Raw genomic sequence first — 17,902 nt, 5'->3', positions numbered from 1 at the left:
TTAAAAAATTATCTTTCTTAACCACTACCAGTCTACCCGTATATTATCCCACTGTAAATGCTATATCTTACCCATATCAATCAATTTTGCAACCATCTCACCTATTTATGTATCAACTAACATATAGATCACCTATCAACATATACACCCAACCTACTACAAAACCCTTAGTCCATCTAACCAATCAAACAAATGGTCATCGAGGTCAAGAAATACTAGAGAAAAGCCTACTTTTGATCCTATCCTCATGATCTATATCGAGTTATTTTAAGAACTCGTCAAGAACCACTTACTCATCCCTGTTCATGTATAAACACTTAAACTTCATTATCTTAAGTGGTATGATTCTACTGCTTACTGTGACTATCATTCTAAAAATGCTGGCCATTCTACTAAGAATTACCTTACTTTAAAACATAAACTGTAAAGACTAATCAATGAAGGGATGGTTAGTTTGGGTACAAGTGGAATAACAATACAAAATGTCAGTGGCAACCCTCTATCTAATCATAATATTAATGTTATAAGTAAAGACAAAGAACATCGAATAAAAAAGTGGGTGAAAAAAATAAATACCCCTTTTAGTCAACTATTTGATGCCTTGTATGAGACTGATATGATACATTTGATAAATCCACATACTTATTGTGAAAGATATTTACCAAACTAAAGATGCAAATACCATAGTGGGGGCTCTGGCCACTCCATTGAATCATACAAATAGTTTTGTCAAAAGGTACAGAAGCTAATGAACTTATACCAAATCAATTTTTTTAAAGAAAAGTAGCTCAAGTTAAGTATTGAGGAAGCTTTCACGAAGACAATAAAAGGGATTAAGAACAAAAAATGCCAATTCGCTCATGTTTGCCAGGCTATAAGCTAAACAATTGGAGTGTCATCTAGATACGTGCTATTCTTTAAATCAATTCAGTGTAATTGTAACTCCCAATAGCTTGTGCCTAAAGGCATTAGGATAGTCTTTTACGTATGAGTCATTTATTATTTCAATAAATAGTAAGAAAATGCATTTTCATTCATTTCTTCTATTGCTCTCATTTTTCATTTTCATCGAGCTAAAATATCTTGCTGACATTTTTAATTTCACTCAAATTTGGACTCTCAAATGAACATGAAAATAATCATGATAATAATTCAAGATTCAATTTTGAAAGTGGCATTCATGTTGAAATGATTGACAATCTATTGGGATTAAAATATCCAGCAAAAAATTTCACTCATTAAAAGAAGAAAGTGATGTTGTATGTGATTGTTATGATTTGTTCACAAATTTTTTTTTGATCAAAAAATTATTTTCATTAAGAGTATTTATATTTAAGAGGAGACATGGCCATCCTTTTACTATCCTTCACATAAAATTATCATTTGCGATCCCATTCCAATTTATTTAAATATTTTTTAAAAAATTCTAACCAAGGATCACCCTCACACTAAAAGGGCAAAGTTTAGAAAATGAGTCCACAAACTAAAGGGCAAAAGTGAAGATTCTTAGTGATTTTAAGGGCAAAGTTTAAAAAATATGTCTATAAAAATGAAAAGGCTCTTAGTGATTTTAGAAGCAAAGTTTTTTTATGTTTAGATCTTTTCTTGAAAAAGTGTAAATTAAAAAAAAAAACCAAACAAATGAAAAAGAAAAAAAAATGGAAAACAAGAAGAGAAAGTAGAAATTAGTAGGGTAAAATGTCAAGTGCTCCACATGGAAAGAAATAATCCTTGATTTGATTACCTTTCAAACACATTTTGGACCTATTTTATTTATTTCTTCATAAACCCCTCATTCTAATTTACATTACAAACCTTAAAAGTATATTTTGATCAAATGTGAATACTCAAATTGGAGAATTATGAATTGAATTATGGCATATTTGTAATCGGATGGTTTGAGATTTTGATTGAGATGTCACTGATGAATCAAAGAGAAAAAAAGATAAGAAAGAAAAATGAGAAAAAGATGAGCAAGTAAAAAAAAAGAGAAAAAAAGAAAGAAACAAAAAAAATAGAAAAAAAAAAAGAGAAATGAAAAAATAGAAAAAGGAAAATGACAAATGAGAGCTCAAATCAAAAATTTGAAAGGGTGATTTGAATAAAAAGAGGTGCATCTAAGTTGAAAACCTGAAAAGACGGCTTAAATAAAAATGATACAACATCATTTAGGAATTCACCAACATAGAGGCTAGTATAATTTGAGGAATTCATACTTTAAGTGCATCAAGTAGTTAACTTTTTTTTAAAAATTCAAAATGTGTTATCATGATTATCTAATTATTCAATTTGGGTGCTGTTGTCCAAATAATTCATTTTTGTAAGTTTTTCTTTTTTATTGTTTAGAGCTAAAATTGTTAAAATGAAAGATACTTCATTTCATTCCTTATTCGTCGTAAAGCATTGTCTCATTTTAGTCCATTCTTGTTCTCTTCCCTTAAAAACCTTGTAATGAAAGAAATGTATGATTGCATTTTACTTCTTGAGATTGAAATAATAATTGATAAATGTATAATGGAATGAAAGATTCATACATTACCTTGAAAAAGTTGAAAGTGATAAAAGCAAAGATAAAATGTTTAAAGCCTAATAAGGACACTAAATTTGGATATGGAAAAAAAATATTTCTTTAATAGGAGAATATGAGTGCTAACATTGAATGAGAAAGATGATTGAGAACCAAGTCAGTTTTGCTTTATTACTCTAAGCTTGAAGAGTTTGAGTTCCAAAAGAAAAAGTCATGAGAACCTATGTACCACAATTAAGAAGACATTAACTGATATTTGCATCACATGCCTTGCATTTATGAATGTCTAGTGCATAAATCTAGGATACAAGGATATTGCAAGATCTCGCATAGAGAAAATAAAAAAGAATTTCAAATTCTCATTTGAGAAAAAACCTCCGTGGTAAGATCCTAATCCTTGAAAAAAGATATTTCAAGAAAATCAGTCATAGTTAAGAAAAATTTTTCAAACTTTTAATATTAGGAACGATTTGCAAGACCTCTAGACATAATCTTTTAATTTTTTTAGACACGATCTATAAGACCTCCGAGCATGATTATCAAAATTTTTAGATGTTAACCTTAAAGTTGTATGCCTCTATTTATGAAGAGCCTTATTTTTTAAAAATTGTGTGCCTCTATTTATAAGGGGCTTTATTTTTTAAAATTGTGTGCCTCTATTTATGAAAAACTCTTAATGTTTAAAGTTGTGTGCCTCTATTTTCAAGGAACAAATTAAAATAAATAAATAAATAAAAACAATTTATGTTGTATAGAAAATGCACAAAGATGGGCAATTGTAGACATTCTATCTAATCTGGACCCAAACCAATTAAGTATAAACCAATTAGGCCCAAATTGGTCAAATCCAAAATTAATCCCAACCTAATTATTATTATTATTATTATTATTATTATTATTATTATTATTATTATTATAGTTTTGAAGTTTTATTTTTGTGCATTTATCTATGTATATATGTATATTTATCTTGTTTATTTATTTTTCTTTCTTTATCTACTTTAATATATTTTTCTAATTATTTATCTTTGTTTATCATTTTTAGGGTTGATTTATATTATATTTGATGATTAAATTTAAAAAAAAAAAATGGCAAAAACTTGGTTAAAAAATGATTGATTGATTGAATAAAAGGTTTTTTAAAAAGATAAAACTCAGTCTGAATCCAATTATAAAATAGACTTATTAAAGTGTTTAATCTTATTTAAAACACTGTTTGGACTTGGATTCTCATCTATAAAAGGGACAAAATCAATCAACAGCAAAAACAACAATCAAAGAAATACACAGAAAAAAAGATAAGAAAAATATAGCAACTTAGACAGGAATTAAAGAGAAAAAATAATAGATTGGTGCATAAAGGTTTAAGTTTGGAGATTTTGTGGCTTTTGGATTTTTATTTTTTTGGAAAAAGATAGATTGATTTTGTTTGAAGAGTGTTTTTGGAAGAAAAGTTAGTTTAAGCAAAAAGTTAGGGTTTGGAAGAAATTTGGTTTTTGGGGAAATTTGTTGATTTATTAGAGTTGATTTGATTTAATTTAAGGCAAAATAGTTGATTTGGGTGTTTTTGCAAGTTTTTTTTTTGAATTTTTAGAAAATCTGGAAAATCTCCAAATTTCGATGACTTTTTACAGTTTTCGGTGGCTATTCCAATGAAAAATCTAGAAATTGACAAAGTTACCCAGTTTCTAGCATGGAATTTCAGAAATCGATAGAAATTCATTTGATTCTTCATTTTCTATAAACAGAGGCAAAAAAAAGGAGAAAGAGCAAGGAAAATCTAAAAAAAAAAAAATTTAGCTTTATATAGTAACAAGAAATGATGTTGTTTTTATCATAAAACCTTCAAGATCCGATTTACAGTGCTTTGACTTGCGACCCATCTTCTTTGAGCTGCTACTAAGTAATTGAAGCCGAGCCTGGGATTAAGCCATTTCAGCAGCCAATTGTGTCTGCAGCCAATCCAAATCTTAAGTCAAGTGAAGCCATTTTTGTTTCAAATTTGATTTATTTTTACTTTTTTTTTCATGGTTTTATTTATTTATTTAGTTTTATTTTATTGTTTATCAATTTTGAAATGCTTTACATAATTAAAATTCTAGGAGAATTTAGTGGAAATTAGTTTGGAAAAAAATAATTATAAAAATATAAAATAAAAATTTGAGAATAAATAATAATTATCCAATGAGAAAATCTTAGAAATTACAAATTGCTAATTTTTAGAAAATTTCTAGATGAGAATTTTTTTAAAAAAATTTGACCCAAATGGAGAAAAAATTTAGATAAAGTTTCAATAACAATAATTAATATTTATTTAAAAAAAAACATAAAAAAGTTTAAGAAAATTTTTGGAAATGAATTAATAATTATTTCAATAATGAGATTTTTAAAAATTTCAAATGGTAAATTTTTTTTAAAAAAAAATTTAGATGAGGAGTTTCTCTAAATTTAACATAAATTGTGGAATAATTTAGATGAAATTTCAATAAAAAAAATTGTATTCTTTTTCAAATAAAAATTAAAAATAAATTTAAAAATTTATGTGAAAATATTTGATAATTATCAAATGATGATATCTTAAGTAAAATCACAAATGATTGAACTTCTATGAGATTTCTATGTAAAGGGTTTTTTTTTTTTTTTTCTAAAATCAACCAAAGTGGTAGAAGAATTTAGATAAGATTTCAAAAAATAATTGTCATATTATTTTCTTTCTAAAGATTATGAATCAAATGATAAATAATAAGAGTTTAGATTTTAAATTTAACCTAAATTGTGAAAAATCTGGAAATGAAAATTATAAGATATTTCTAAATTAAGCCCAAATAGTGAAAAATTTATGAATGAAACTTGTAAAATACAAAATAGATTTCGAGGATGAAATTCTTAGTAATCACAAATGAATGATCATCTAAGAGATTTCTAGAAGAGAAAATATTTTTAATTTTGACTCAGATGGTGGAAGAATTAGATATATTTTCAATAAAATAAAATTTTAACAAAAAAAGTAAATGATTAAAATTTTTTGACAACAAAGCCTCTTTAAGAAAACAAATGGGATTTTTGAATATTCTTGAGGTGAGAAAGTATTTTTAGGATTTCTGCTAGATTAATAGAGAAATCTTAAAAATTATTTACAATATTTTAAACATTAAAATTTAACAGAAAACCATTAAAACCATAGACCCTTAAGATAATTTAAAATTAAATGATATCATCTTAGAATAAGCGTGTAGGGGTGCTATAACATATCTCATGCATAACGAAAATTTTGAACTCTGTTCTGATTAGTGGATCAAAACCAATTCTTTAGGGATCTTTAGTTAAGCTTAGGATTTTTTTTAAAAGATAGATTCATTAAGTGGCCAATTACACCTTAGATAAAAAAGATTAATGATGGCTCCTAAAAGTTTATATGTAGCTATAGGTCTACGAATATATATGCTATGACAACCTTAACAATAATTTATTGATAAATTAAAAATTACTGAAAATCTGAGTTGATTTATCCTAATCTATATAACTTTGTATAAAAAGAATCCTTGAAGGGATCTGGATATAACATGTGTTTTTTTTTCTCTTTTATACTAAGTGTTTTTTTATTGGATGGTAGTTTTTTTTTTATTTTTTTGTTTTTTTAAGTTTGACCCAGTGGAGGATGAAGAAGTTTCTTTAACAGCTATTCTTTTTTTATGCCTCTGTAATTGACAAGTGTAGGTATTCTCTATTTTTACAGCTTTTTTTTTGTTGTTTGTATTTTTGTTTGAAAGAGAGCTATTGTGGCATCTAAGATAAGCTCTTTTCTATTTGAGTTTTTCTTTTCATTTTCCTTTGGTTATTTTTTTTAAACTATTTTTTAGAACATATTTTTGTTCTATTTTATTGTTTCATTGAATGTGAGTTTTTTTTTTTTGGTTTTATTGTCATCATTTTATTGTTATAGATTGTAATTTTTTTTAATGAAGTTTAATTGTTGAATAGGTTTTAGGTTTTTATGGTTGGGAGGTTTGCATGTTATTATAAATATATTTTTTTGAAAGATTTTATCTTTGCATGTTGTGATCTTAGATGAAAATGAGTTTCGATTGTTTTCATTAGCTCTGTTTTTTTTTTTTTACTTTGGATACTTTTTGTATGAATTTATACAGCAAAGCAACTGACTGTTGGATTTTGATGATATTATGAGTTCTTCAGAGTTTTACTAGGCAGTGTATAGGTTTGATATGTACTATTTAAAAGCCTTGATTTTGAATGTGAGTTTTGTATGATTTTAAGTTGAATGTGATGGAAAGGAAAAACAGTTTTTGTTATGTGATGTTGTAGACCATTACAGGTGTACTTAAAATTTTGAATTTATTGTCCTATTATTGATGTGATTTATGTGTATAGTTAATGAAGAAAAGTTATTCATAACCCAATAATGGAGTTCAACATGGCTTAGGAAAGCTATTGTGTTCATAGAACTAGTAGAGACATAAGATTACGTAATAGGTGCACTCAGTCCATCATGGTTAATTGAACTAATTATGACTAACAGGTTAGTATTTGATACATGAAAAGATTGTTTTCTTAGAAATTAACAATTACAAAGCAAATAGTTAAGAGTAAAATAGATCGCAACTTGCAAAGACGTCTCTCTCTAAACTCAGCTTGATTTTATTAGAAAAACATGTTTGTTGGTCATTATAAATAATGGAAAATTTCATGATATTTAAGTTACTTAGGATTATAGTAGAAGCTAAGTTTTTGATTACCTTAATGCTTTTCTAGATGGAAGAACCCAAGAAATGTAATGCATTTGCTACATATACATCTCAATCATTGCAAACAAATATTGGTGGGTCAACGAAAAACCATGGAGCATCACATGCAATTCACATTTTGCCATCAGATTGACCAATTCATACAATTGTATCTTTTGGAAGCTTCCTAGTTTCTTCACCCTTTACTCGTATTATAGTAGCAAGTTTAACTCCCTTACTGCATCAATTGCCTTCCAATGATGTAAAAATGCCTACAATGCCCATTGGACTACCAAGTAGCCATCTAGGAAAGGATTCATCTTCATTTGGATATCCTAGGGTTGAAAGACCACAAATTAAGTTGGATGGAGGATCAAGTGTGGCTTCTTATGTCTCCCAAGTACCAGATAATTTTTTCTTCCATCATGTCTCCTTCCGTTGGTAGCAAACAAAATTGAAGGACCCTATTTACATATCATTTAGAATTATTTGGACTTTGTATTTAGTATTATCTAGAGATTTGATAATACGGCATACTTTCTTTTTCCATGGATAGGGGAATGGTTTTCTTAGCTTGCAATGATGTTCTATTATAGCTTTCTAATAGGGTCGTATTACTGCCTAACTATTTTAAAATTAGCAATTAACAATGTTAACTTCTCTTAAATTATTAGAATTTTTTTAATTGCGAGTATTTTAAATAATTCCTAAAAAAACTTATTTATGATAGGATGAGACAAAAAAATATGAAATTTTAGTTTTAAAAAATTTAGATCTTCTTTCTTATTTTGGACGCATTTGATTTTGCTAGTGTTTTTTTCTTATTTCTAGTTATTACAAAAAGCTAGCCCATTAAATTAATTTTTTTATTAAATAAAAAAGCCCATTAAATTTGCTTGTGTGAATGAAAGTTTGTTGAGTTAATAAAAATAAAATATTTTATTTATAAAATTTAAATTTAATTTTTATTGCTAACAATTTTTTTAATAAATAAATATATAAGTTTAATATAAGTTATCATTAAAATTTATAAATGGATTGATTTTGAAATAAAATAATTACTCTTCAACTAATTTTTTTTAAAAAAAATTATTTCATTTACTCATACTATTCCAAAATGTTTGCTATGATTATTCTTAAGTTTTAAGGATTGGATGTTAACACATCGCTCATATCCTAAAATTCTCTTATTAGAATATTGAACGTCTGTTAGCATTTATAAATAAAGGTATTCATGGATCAAGTAGGGTCGGGTTCAGACCTCAAAATTTTTCTAAACCCGATTAAAATTAAAAAAAAAATTTTAAGTCAACTCATTAAACTTATTTTATATAATAAAAAATAAAAAAGTGATTAAATTAAGTTTAATAAGATTATATTTAATTCACATATATATAAATTAAAAATATAAATTAAAAATAAAAATTATATAAAAGCAAAAATTAAATTTAATAAAATATATATAATTTTTATTTTTAATTTTTATATATATGTGAATTAATTTTTATATAATTCATATATATATAAATAAAAAATTTATGTATGTGAATTCAGGCTGGACTGTATCAAACTCAAATTTTAAATAATTTATCCAAGACCTATCCTGAAATCTAAACAAACCTAAAAGTTATGTCTAAATTTTTTTAACGGGTTTTAATTTTTTATCCAAATCCTCTCAAAATTAGGAGAGCATTTGAGTTTGAACGGATAATCCGTCTTTTGTATATGTCTATTTGTAAAAGAATCAAATGAATAAAGTTGCTCATTTGTCAAATACTTTAAGAAACAATTTTTTTTAGTCAATTGTCTCACCATGTGTATATTTCATTCAATTTTATGTTGATTTGTCGATTTAATAAATTTATTTATTGATTTTTTTCTTAAATATAATAGTTATGCTGTATATGTGTTCAATTATGTTGCATTAGATTCTAATTTTTAATTGTGTAATCTTAATTAAAAAAAATTAAAAGCTTTTCTAAAATCACATATGCAAAACATGCAATTATTGATTTCCTCTAAATCCGCCAATCGAGCAAATTTATGACAATGAAAATGAAAAGGTCATGAGTTTTTTTATTGGTAGATAGGATTGTAAATGAATCGAATATGAACAAATAAATGTATATTTGTGATTTATTTATTTTTTTATTTTTAAAGGTGTTCAGGCTTTATTTATGTTCGGTAAGAAAATTACTCTATTCGTTCGAGTTCAGTTCGTTTAAATTATAGATGTTTGTGTTTGATTCGTATTTGATTCAATTAAGTTAAATGAGTTTATTTGTGAACATTAAACAAATAAGTTTACAAATATATATAAATGAACATGTTTATGAATAATAAACAAATTATAATTACATAAATTTAAACAAATAAATCGTAGACGAATACAAATGAATCCAAATGAATATAAACAAATCTTAAAATAAAATTAGGATAAAGGAGAAAAATGTAATTTTGTTAGATTATTATAAATGAACAGCAAACGAATAACAAACGAGTGATAAATGAATATGTTTTAAATAAATTTTAAATGAGTTTGTTTATGAATATAAACAAACCAAATAAATTTTTATTTGTATTCGGTTTGTTTAATAAACAAATATAAAATTATTGTTTAAAATTATTTGTTAAGTTTAACAAATGAATATAAACGAACAAAAATCGAATATGTTTATGAATAATTTATCAAAAATTCTATTCGATTATACTCTATTAATAGATAGATGAACGTGGAAGTTGCTTGTAATTGTGGCCAAATGCTATTACCTAGAAATTCATAAATTTTTTCCCAAGTTGGTTCTAAAATACTATTTCACCTCGCATGACAAACTGGGTCTAGCTGTACCCTGGATGCAAGACATTTTTGAGTTATCCTTGATCTCAATGAAACATTCTGATTTCTGAAATGTGGAGTGAATTTCACCTGACAAAACCATGAAACCACACCATACAATACAAAGCACAAACAAACTTGGCAAAAAGAAGCCTGCTACCGAGGCCTAGAAGGCTATAACCAGAATGGAGCCTGAGTTAGGTGCAATAGCCGAAACAGAGACCAAGACAAGCCCATCAAGAATCGACTATTAAACAACTCATCATTTCAAAAAAAAAAAAAAAACACTATTAAACAACTCATTCAACCAACTTGATCTCTGCAACAAAATTTGTCTTTTACATTCCTTGATTTGCAAGGTTCTTTTCTCTTACTCCCTTGTTTTTGCGCAAGTATGTGCCTTAAATTACCGCTTGCTTTTTTCTTAATCGTGCAAATAAAATAAAGGGGCATTAACTGCTGATACTTGAATGGCCAACAGTCAATAAACCATTGGAAAGAGAAACAAAAAACTCCATTTGTGAGGATTTGTCTCGATGGTCTGTGGTTACCATCATTTTCTTCTTGTTGGAAGGAACGGCTCCGGTTTAGATTAATTCCAGTTATATAAGTTTTGGTCCATCTTTGTGGAATCAAGGCTATCCATCAACACAGTTTTATCACAAATTCTAGGAAAGCAAAAGAAATGAGGGATTCGTCCTTCAGTTTAGTCTTTCAGAAAGTAATTTTGCCTATGGAGATTGGATTGCTTACACCATTATTCCATGCCTGTGCTACTTTTATTAATGTTTAAAACTAAAGTTTTAAGGCCACCGAGGCTTGGCTTATTAGTACTTAAAGTTAGTTAATATGCAGTTTTCGCAACAACTATGTGACTTGTTAGAGTGTTAAATTTTTAATTTCAGTGATATTGAAATGTTAGTAACCTAAAATACAAAAAAAAAAAAAAAAAAAAAAAAAAAAAACTTTCCAGGTTTCAAGTTTTCTAAGATTTCCCATTAGAAATACTATATGTTATCTTCTACAATTAACAGAGTTAAGCTACCCCCAACTTCTCACTGCCTGAAGGCATTACAATTTCAAGAATTCTCTAAGAAAACTATCTAATTCACAAGTCAGCCATGGAGGCATTTGATCTCCTGTTTCATCTTCTCCTTCTAAGCCTTGCCCATGTAGAGATAAATTTTACGTACAATGGGTTCCTTAAAGCAAACTTGACCTCGGAGGGAGCTTCACTCATCAAGTCCAATGGGATATTGGCTTCTTGGGCATGCGCTCTATCCATCTCTATGAGTCAAGAAAAGCAATCCGAATAACAAAACTACTGCTGTTACATTTAGCACAAACTTTGTATTCTCTGTCACTCCAAAGCACCCTGATTTTGTCATGGTCTTGCCTTTGTTCTCATCCCCACCACAAAGCCAAGATAAGTCTTTTAAACCAATACTCGGGTCTTCCAAATGACGCTAGCGATGGTCCTTTCCTCGCAGCAGTGTTCCATATAGTCCAAAACCATGAACTCGAAGACATCAATGATAACCATGTAGAAATAGATATATCCAGCCTGATATCCAACATATCAAAGCTAGCTGCCTACTATTTCGCCAATGTTAGTGACATACATGACAAGAGGAGCAAGTCGATCAATAGCGGAGAACCCATTCAGGCATGGATTGACTATGACAGCAAGGAGATGTCGATGAATGTTTCAATATCTCCACAATGCGTGTTGAGACCCCACGGCCCTTTGATATCATTCCCCATTGATCTCTCATTGGTGTTAGATAAGTACATGTATGTTGGGTTCTCTGGTTCCACCGGTTTGCTGACAGCCTTGCATTATGTGCATGGCTGGAGCTTTAACATTGACGGAAAGGTACAAGATTTAGATTCAAGAAATCTGCCATTTCTCAAGAAAGGGTCTAATAAAGTGGTGCACAAGAAAGGATTTGCTGTAGGTATCACTTTAGCAAGTATTACTCTGGTTTTCCTAGTGATCATTGGTGCTATTCATATCATTTGCAGAATTAGAGATGGTGATAAGATTATGGAGGATTGGAAATTTAAATATGGAGCTTGGTGATACAAGTATTCTGAGCTCTTCTGTGCAGCAAGGGGGTTGGGAGAGAAAAATCTCATTGGTTATGGAGGATTTGGTAGAGTTTATAGGGCGGTTATCCCTAGCACAGGGCTAGAAGTGGCAATTAAGCGGGTGTCTAATGGTTCTCGTCAAGGAATGAAAGAGTTTATTGCTGAAATTAGGAGCATGGGACAACTTCGGCACCAGAATCTTGTACACTAACATGGCTGGTGCCGAAAGCAAGATGAGCTCCTTCTCATTTAGATTACGTCCCAATGGGAGTCTGGACATGCTTTTATAAAAGAATGGTCTACTTAGTTGGGTTTAAAGCGACAAACATAACAATGCAGAAGTAATATATTGCAATAAACCTATGGTAATAGATAACAATTAATAATTCAAAATGAAGAAAAAATAAAGCATACCAAGATTTATGAGAAAACCCTCCAGTGTAGAGGGAAAAACCACGAATCAGCAAAAAAATTTTTACTATCAAATAATGGATATGCAAAGTTCTCTTCTAACTAAATCTAAAGCTAATCAACAACAAGAGAGACAATTAGAGAAATCTCACCAAATAGGTAACTCAACAAATACACCCTGAATTTGTTCCTAAAGAGTTTCAAACCCGATCTCCACCATTCAAAATGTAAAACACTGAATCATAAACTTACTAACAAAATTTCAGCTCTTACGAACCACTGATTGACTTTTATTCAACAAACTCTTCTTTTTCCCTTTTCTCTTTATATTTTCTAGCTTCTTTTCTTTCTTTTCCTCTTAGTTTTCGATGCCACACACTTATGCCAAAATCGCCCCCATTTCTTTATTATGTAGGGCTTTCTTATTTCATGTTAAGTTAAAAGGCTCATGGCCTTTGAATGGTCAAAACCATAGGGCCAAACCCCACGTTCCTAACAATATCCCTTTCTAGCCTTTTTAGGAGAAGACTAATCACCATAGCAATTTCATTTGGAATTTACTTTGGCCAAGGAACTCATACCGGTCAAGTTACTACAGAGCTCAATCATTTTTCTAAAAAGTATATCAGTCAACATATCTACTGCATTTTCATTAGTATGAACTTTTTTCAATTGTATATGCCGCTCTTCAATTACTAAACATAGCTAATGATATCTAACATCAATGTGCTTTGTTTTAGCATAGCTTTGTTCTAGCATGGTACATGACATTCTTACTTAAATCTAAAGCACTATAGCTATCACAAAATATTTTCTGATTCAACCTTAATTCAAGAAGAAAACGTTTCATCCAAAGCATTTATTTACCTACTTTGATTGTTGCAATATACTTAGCCTCTATAGTTGACAAAGTAACATATTTCTACAACTTAGACTGCCAAGACACAGCTTCTTTTGTAAAAGTGAATAAATACCTTAAAGTAGATTTCTAACTATCAAGATCATCTACTATGTTAGCATCAGTAAATCCTTTTAGAATTGGTTGTGAAACTCCATAATTCAAACACATTTTTTAGGTACCCCTTAAATATCTAAAAACTAATTTCACTACTTCCTAGTGAATCTTCCTCGGATTAGAAAGAAATATGCTCACTACACAACTACATGAGCAATATCAGGTCATGTACAAACTATAAGATATATCAAATAACTAACTGCAAAAGAATAAAAAATACTAGATATAACTATTTACTCTTTCATAGTCACCGGATAAGATTTCTTACTCAAAATAAAAATGGTTGGCCAATGAAGTGCAAACTAATTTAGCATGTTACATGTTAAATCTACTAAGCACCCATTCAATATATTTTTTTATGATAACCATAGCTTTTCAGCTCTCCTATCTTGAATAATATCCATACCGAGAATCTACTTTGCCAAACCTAAATCTTTCATGTCATAGAACTTAGATAATTATTCTTTTAATTTGCAAACCATACCAGCATCTTGTCCACAATCAATATATTATCAATATATAATAAAAGAATAATGAAATTACTATCAAAGAATTTTTTAACATATACAAAAGGATCTATTGTCGTTCTTTTATAACTGTGGCTCATAATAAAAGAATCAAACTTTTTATACCACTGCTGCGGAGCTTGTTTCAAGCCATGCAAGCTTTTTTTTAGTTTGCAAAATAAGTGTTTTTCCCTTTCATTTCAAAACCTTTAGGTTGGTCTATATAAATGTCTTTCTAAAAGTCACCATGCAAGAATATAGTCTTAATATCAAGTTACTCAAGCTCAAGATTCAAACTAGTTACTAATCCTGTGCCACTTGAATGGAATTCATCTTTACAACTCAAGAGAAGATTTCATCAAAATCAATGCCGAGTTTATAAGAAAAACCTTTTACTATCAATCAAGCTTTGTACCTCACTGGCTTGTCACCATATTTTTTAAGCTTGCACACCCATTTATTCTTCAATAACCCCTTCCATTTTGAAAGTTTAATAAGATTTTATGTACCATTTTTCTATAATGATTATATATTTTCTTTTATTATTTTTAATTTGTGCTCTTTATCTAGAGTAGTTGCACATCTTGAAAGCTTTAGGGTTCCTCTTTACTAGTAATTAAAATAAAATTAAACTTGGATACCTGGTGGATGGTCGATGCTCCTTGTAGATCTCTTAGACTAAGACTTTACACTACCTAAAGATAGCTTTTCTTGCTCAACACTTTCTGATGGAGAGAAATGCTCACCTTGCTTGACACTTTCAGGTAGAGAAGATTACTTCCTACTCAAAACTGATTATATTTAACTCATCACTAATTGTTGCTGGCTCATTCATATCCCTAAGTTCTATCTCTTGCTCATTTTTACCATTTATGGCTCTTTCTGGTGGAACCATTAACGGTGTCAAAACATCACATTCAACCGTAACCCATGTAGTCTACTTATTTTTTTCAAGGTTTACTATAATTTCTTTTTTAGGAGACTACATATCTGCTTTTGACTATCATTCTTTTTAGTAGATCCTATACCTCATAACCAAATTCCTTATCACCATGTCTTATAAACACACACTGTATGATTTTACTATCAAGCTTTGACCTCTGTTCTTTCAGCACATGCATGAATGCATTACGCTTAAAATTTTTTAAGTGAAAGTATAAAGATCTTTCCTATCCACATTTTTATTTAAATGTCAAAGCCTAAAATAACTTATGGTGATCTGTTAAACAAATAACAAATTGTGTTAACTATTTCATCCTAGGATAGTTTTGGTAATTTTGTCATCCTTAACATACATCTGGCTTTTTTCATAATGGTGCAGTTTATTCTTTCAACTTTATCATTATGCTGTAGTATTTTATGTTCTATCATCTCATGCCTGATCCCATATTTCGAACAATATTCTTCAAAATCTTTAAATTGTATTCTCTACCATTATTAGTCTAAAAATACTTAGACAACTCTGTCATATTTTCCACCATGGCATGAAATTTTTAAAAATACTGTGATACCTGACTTTTATTTTTTAACATATACACCTAAGTCTTACATGAAGCATCATTAATAAAACTAACAAAATACATGCTATCACTCAATGATTTAACTTCAATGAGACCGCATATGTCAAAATGAATCAATTTCAATCTATTTTTTTCTCTGAGACTGCTTTAAAAAAAACCTCTACAATACTTACTATGTAAACAATGATCACATGAATTGAGAGATATACCTTTGGTCAAGGAAATGAGAGAATACCTTATCAAAACCTGTAACCCCTTCTCTCTTATGTGTGCCAGCCTTTTATGTCACATATTTGTTGAAGCATCATCTTTAATGGTATTTATCTTGTTGTCGTTTAATTACATTTATGTCTTGTATATTGTGTAGCATAGTTTTTCTCTTACAACTACTATGATCCTTTGAGAAACTTCCATTATCTATTTTTTTATCGATTCTCATATTTTTTCTTATCAAAGAAATTAATAACAAGTAAATTCATTCTCATATCCGAAATGTGTTTGACACCCCTCAAAGTTAACATGCAGCGCATACTAGTTTGCACACCAATATCATCGATCTCAACAATCTATGACTCATTTTTATTTTATCTTAATGTAACAAAAGTTTTTTGTTTTGTAAGTTATAAATAACTTCTTCTTATAAACACAATGATATGTCGCTCATGTGTTAACTATCCACTCAATATTGAGATCACTAACATAATTACAATCACTATATGTATAAATTGAAGTAATTGAATCACTATCTGAATTCACTATTACAATATTGTCATCATTTAAATTTTTACTTGTTTTATCTTTTCGCTTTTGCTTCAAGATTTTGCAGTATCGCTTTATATAACCTGGTTTACTATAATGAAAGCACTTCACTTTATCTTTGGACTTGAATCTATGTTTAGACTCGTTATGGCCTTTTGAGTTCTAATCTCTGTCAATTTTTCTATCCTTATTCTCTATGATAAAAGCTTGATTCCCAAGGTCTAAATCTTTTCGCCTTACTTTTTTATTAAGCATGCTATCATTTACCATCTTCAATGTCACCTGGTAAGCAAGAGCTGAATTAAAAAAGTTATAACTAAGTATTCCAACTATTTGGCAATGAACCTAAAATAAACAATGCCTTCATTTCATCATCCTTTTTAAGCTTCGTGGTAGTCATCAATTAAATATATTTTGAAAATCACCCAAGTGCTCTGTAATCGATCGTTCATCCTTATATTATAAAGTTGCAAGCTTTTTAACAAGCATAACTTTATTAATGTTTGTTTTCCTCTCATACAATGCTATCAATTTTTTTCAAATAGTGTGGGCATTTATCTTCTACACTGTATGATAGAACACGCTAATATCAACCTATTTTTTTATTGTAGCCAGTGTCTTTTTGCCTAACTTCTTTCAATTTCATCTTTTATATCTACTGACTTAACTAAATCACCTAATACCTGCTTATAAAAATCTTTACAGTATAAATAATCTTTCATCATAGGCTTTTAAATTAAATAATTTGATGTTGTCAATTTTATCATAGAACCTGTATTACTCTTTATGATCTCAAATAAAATTTACTTCTATCATGGGTTGCTTCTATATCGATGTCTCAAAAATAACATCGCTCTAATATCATTTATTAGGCCTAAAATGAAAAACAAAACAACGCAGAAGTAATATATCATAATAAACCTACAGCAATAGACATCAATCAATAATCCAAAACACAAAAAAACTAAATTACACCAAAATTTATGTAAAAAACCCTCTAATGTAAAGGAAAAATCATGAACCACTAAAAAAATCTTTACTATCAAATAATTGATATACAAAGTTCTCCTCTAGCTAAAACTAGAGCTAATCAACAATTAGAGAGATAATTGAATAAATTCATCAAATAGGTGACTCAACAAATACATCTTAAATTTATTCTTAGAGAGCTTTAAACCCAATCTCCACCATTCATATTGTAGAATACTGAATTGTAAACCTGCTGATAAAATTTCAGCTTAATCAAACCATGGATTGACTTTCGTTCAACCAACTCTCCATTTTCCCTTTTCTCTCTATCTTTTCTAGTTTTTTTTTTATTATTTTTCTCTTAGTTTTCGGTGCCACACACTCACGCCAAAACCACATTTTTTTTTTTTATTATATAGGGTTTTCTTATTTCATGTTAAGTTAAAAGGTCTATGGCCTTTGAATTGTCAAAACCATAGGGCTAGACCCTATGTTCCTAGTACCCTGAATGGAAAAAAACTTACTT

At 28.7% G+C, this 17,902-nt stretch overlaps 1 protein-coding gene across 1 annotated transcript; it reads left to right on the top strand.

Annotated features, from left to right (window-relative positions):
• Positions 1-11,375: 11,375 nt before the first annotated feature.
• On the top strand, positions 11,376-12,407 carry LOC111308078 (L-type lectin-domain containing receptor kinase SIT2-like). Its single transcript, XM_022906418.2, has 2 exons — positions 11,376-12,063; positions 12,217-12,407. The coding sequence occupies exons 1-2, from the start codon at positions 11,376-11,378 to the stop codon at positions 12,405-12,407; spliced, it is 879 nt and encodes a 292-aa protein (XP_022762153.2).
• Positions 12,408-17,902: the final 5,495 nt, after the last annotated feature.

The sequence above is a fragment of the Durio zibethinus genome, chromosome 2, assembly GCF_047325235.1.
Source record: "Durio zibethinus cultivar Kanyao isolate XHJ-2024 chromosome 2, ASM4732523v1, whole genome shotgun sequence".
Taxonomy (NCBI): domain Eukaryota; kingdom Viridiplantae; phylum Streptophyta; class Magnoliopsida; order Malvales; family Malvaceae; genus Durio; species Durio zibethinus.
This window is presented reverse-complemented; position numbering and strand designations above follow the sequence as displayed.

What these genes read in the sequence shown, in the direction of transcription:
- LOC111308078 (XM_022906418.2), top strand. Translation starts at nt 11,376, where the DNA reads ATGCGCTCTATCCATCTCTATGAGTCAAGAAAAGCAATCCGAATAACA. An exon ending in CAAGAAAGGATTTGCTGTAG is followed by an intron (nt 12,064 to 12,216) that starts GTATCACTTTAG and finishes TCTTCTGTGCAG; the next exon opens with CAAGGGGGTTGGGAGAGAAA.